The sequence below is a fragment of the Anneissia japonica genome, unplaced genomic scaffold (genome assembly GCF_011630105.1).
Source record: "Anneissia japonica isolate Jap-2015-1 unplaced genomic scaffold, ASM1163010v1 scaffold287722_len911783_cov160, whole genome shotgun sequence".
NCBI classification, from domain to species: Eukaryota; Metazoa; Echinodermata; class Crinoidea; order Comatulida; family Comatulidae; genus Anneissia; species Anneissia japonica.
In genome coordinates this window covers 385,810-389,032 of record NW_022711579.1, presented here as the reverse complement: position 1 = coordinate 389,032, position 3,223 = coordinate 385,810, and the positions used below count along the sequence as shown (strand labels likewise).

The 3,223-nt window shown below is 38.4% G+C and overlaps 1 protein-coding gene across 2 annotated transcripts in view; it reads left to right on the top strand.

Moving 5' to 3' along the window:
- LOC117107535 overlaps positions 1 to 2,033 on the top strand; it is a 5,849-nt gene extending 3,816 nt beyond the window's left edge. For both annotated transcript variants that reach the window (XM_033249237.1, XM_033249236.1), the window contains exon 3: positions 1,344 to 2,033. In XM_033249237.1, the coding sequence (XP_033105128.1) occupies positions 1,344 to 1,819 (476 nt within the window). In that variant the 3' untranslated portion in view covers positions 1,820 to 2,033. The remainder of the gene's footprint in view (positions 1 to 1,343) is intronic.
- Positions 2,034 to 3,223: the final 1,190 nt, after the last annotated feature.

Sequence of the window (3,223 nt, the reverse complement as noted above, 5' to 3'; positions counted from 1 at the left end):
TGAGGCCCTTCTTTTAGGTTAAAATGATCTATCTTAAATTTGTCTTTCTTGAGTTTGGGACTGTTATGTGTTTAAATAACTTAAAAGGAAAAACTAAATAAACCCTAAAAACCGCAAAATATTTTTGTGTTTTTAATTCTAATTTCGTCGGAATTGATGAAAACTCCCTAAAATGTGCAATTTATAGAGGAAATTGGCCTACCGTAACAAGAAATGACCTATATCATTATAGCTAGTCTAGGCCCAGAGTAGGATAGGCTAGCGCGACATGCGGACGTTGGTAAGTGTTGGTTAGTCTACAAACGTCGCCTAAAGTAATTGATTTTAGCCGGCAGAACGAAAGAAGGAAACTCTGCTTTTCAGTCGTCTTAGGCCCTTGTCTTTTGACAAACAATGACTTTCAGAGGTCAAATTTCTGTCGAGAATATGAATTGGCTGCTTCGCAGCAATTAAACGTTTAGGCCTATATTAACAGAATTTACATTTTTGAAATAGGTTTAAAGTAGCTTCATCTATGTTACAAAATAAGAAAAAAATATGCATGAACAACTTTCGCCACCAAATTATAAAATTAAGCAAGGCAGACAAACTAAAAATACACCGACCCCCGCATTGTTGGGTTTTTTAGTGTGCACTTTCAAAATCACTCTCCCGGTATTCCGTTGCAGCCAGAGTTCTAGTTTTCTAGTTTATTTTCTTCTACATCATAATTTTCTTTGAATGATTTCATGTATATTTGACTTCATATATTCATAGTTACCAAATGCGTGACTAAACCAGCTGGCTGGGGAGGGGGCGTGGGCGTGGCCACCGCAGGGGTCCAGGGGTGATACCCCGGTGACGGTCAAGTTTTGAGTCATAATCAACGGTTGGTTCTGTCAATGAACGCGCAAAGACCGCATGCGCCTCCCGATTCTAATTAGTGCCTTGGCTGAGTTATTTTGGTCAAAAAATAGAAATATTCTCAGTAAATTGATTCTCCAACGAGATAACGAAAGCTCTCTAATGACTCAAAATACTGCATGACCGTATTTATATTTTTTAATGAAAAAAATTTCTTCTAATTTTAAAAACATTTTCCCCCGGAATTTGTAATAATTCGTTATCACGCATAGACTTGTGCTAAATGCGTGACAAATTTATGATCACGCATGTGTTTCTGCAAAATGCTTGTTTCATCCAAAATCATTTTGAAATGCGGGACCGTAGTGCACGAAGCGAGACGGTAGGTAACTATTATGTATATTTTTGTACTGGTATTTACATGAAATGAGAAAAAGTATGTCCTGTTTTACAGATTTAAGTCTAGTTCTTACTCTTGTTTCTTTTTTCTTAATTTTCAGGAATAGACCTAACTGAAATTGTAGGCATATGTGTGTCCTTTGTTATCCTCATCACCATAATAATAATAGGCCTATTATTATTATACCGAAATCATTTCGTAACTCAAGTCCGTGAGCCCAGCAGTCCCCAAAATCATCACGCTGTAGATTACATGCCGCAGTGGGTAGTACTATATTCAACAAGCGTAGACATGTCGTTCGGTTCGCCAAGAACAGACCTACCTGGTCCAGGGTTTACAAATCCGTCAACCGTTCCTGCAGGTGTTGTTGAGGCAATGTCACCATCAATACAACCATTGCCTGACGTACCTCCACCTCCACCACCTACATCAGAGGAAAGACTACCTGAACTACATGAGTTAGAGAATTTCGGGGGATATGATGAGCCGCCTCCTCCTTACACTGGAAGAGGAACTCCGGCGCCGCCGTCAACTTCCGATATTGAAAGCCCACCCAGTTATGAATTATCAATTTGAAATTGACAGTAGACATAATTTTCTACCACCAAAAAAAGAAGACGTATGGGGGGGGGGGCGATATCCCTGACGAAAGAAGTGGACGTTGGTGGTAGTCGCTCAAAATCTCTCGAAAGAGTTCCGTGAGGGCGAAGCGCAAGAAAAATATGACAATTTTGGGGTTTCAAAGGCTTATTTAATCGATTTCAGAGCCTACTAATAATGTATAAAAAAACATATACATTTTTTTTCTCCCCGACGAATAGTGGTACGTTCTTTGATGTTTGGAGATGTGCGGGGACCGGTCAGGTCAAATCATTATGAGATCGTTGTAGATATTTGGGAGATCATGAGAGAGCTCCTCAAACCCCTAAGGAATATAGGAGCTACCTATGTTGTTTATCATTTTGAATGTCCAGGTTGTGACTATATTAGTAAGACAGATAGATGCTTAATAACTGGACTTAAAGAACATTCTTCAGGATCTGATTGTATAAATTATCATATTCGAAATTGTGTGGTATTCTAATATGTTTTAGGTGTACAAGGTATACTTGAAAATGATAATGTAGCCTGTAATGTAAGTAATAAATTAAGTTTAATATTTTCTAATACTAACATTATTGACAGTTCGCAAAATTGGTCTATTATTGGCGGTTATTCGTGGCCGGGCGGTTTCCGAAGCGGTTTCTTGTGTTAGTTGAGCTTTTAACAACACAATTAGGCCAATTTTGCATTGTATTAATCGTATATTACCGTACATATCTGACATTTGTTTCCTTTCAAGAGATAATTATGGTTGTTAGTTTTTAAGTTTACGTTGTATGTAAGTATGTGTACGTGTACGAACAAAATAATTTTAAATGTGCATTATGATTTTCTGTATCAATTTGAAATCGTGTAGGATTCTGTATGTTCTAATTTCTCAGAAATTATAGAACATTATGATATAGGGTTACCAGAGAAGAGAATACGTTATTTCTAAAGGCCAACTCAGACAGCGTCGGCCGACGCAGCCCGACTCGATTTATCGTCGGGGACAGTCTTAAGCCTTCGTGAGAAATATTAAACACGTTTAATATTCTACTACACGACTGCCCACGACGCACACCATCGCGTCTGCGTTCAACTCACACAGACCCGACGTGACAACAAATCGCGTCGGGCTGCGTCGGCCGACGCTGTCTGAGTTGGCCTTAATTCACTGTTGTTTTGCTTTTCAATCTATATGCACAATATTTATACACTTTTTTTGTAACTTAGTTAACATACAAATTTTATATTTGTTGATAATATGTAGATAGGTCGATACAAATATGAATTAAATGACAAGTTAAGTAAGTTTATGATACAGTGTCTAAAGACCAACTCAGACAGCGTCGGCCGACGCAGCCCGACCCGATTTATCGTCGGGGACAGTCTTAA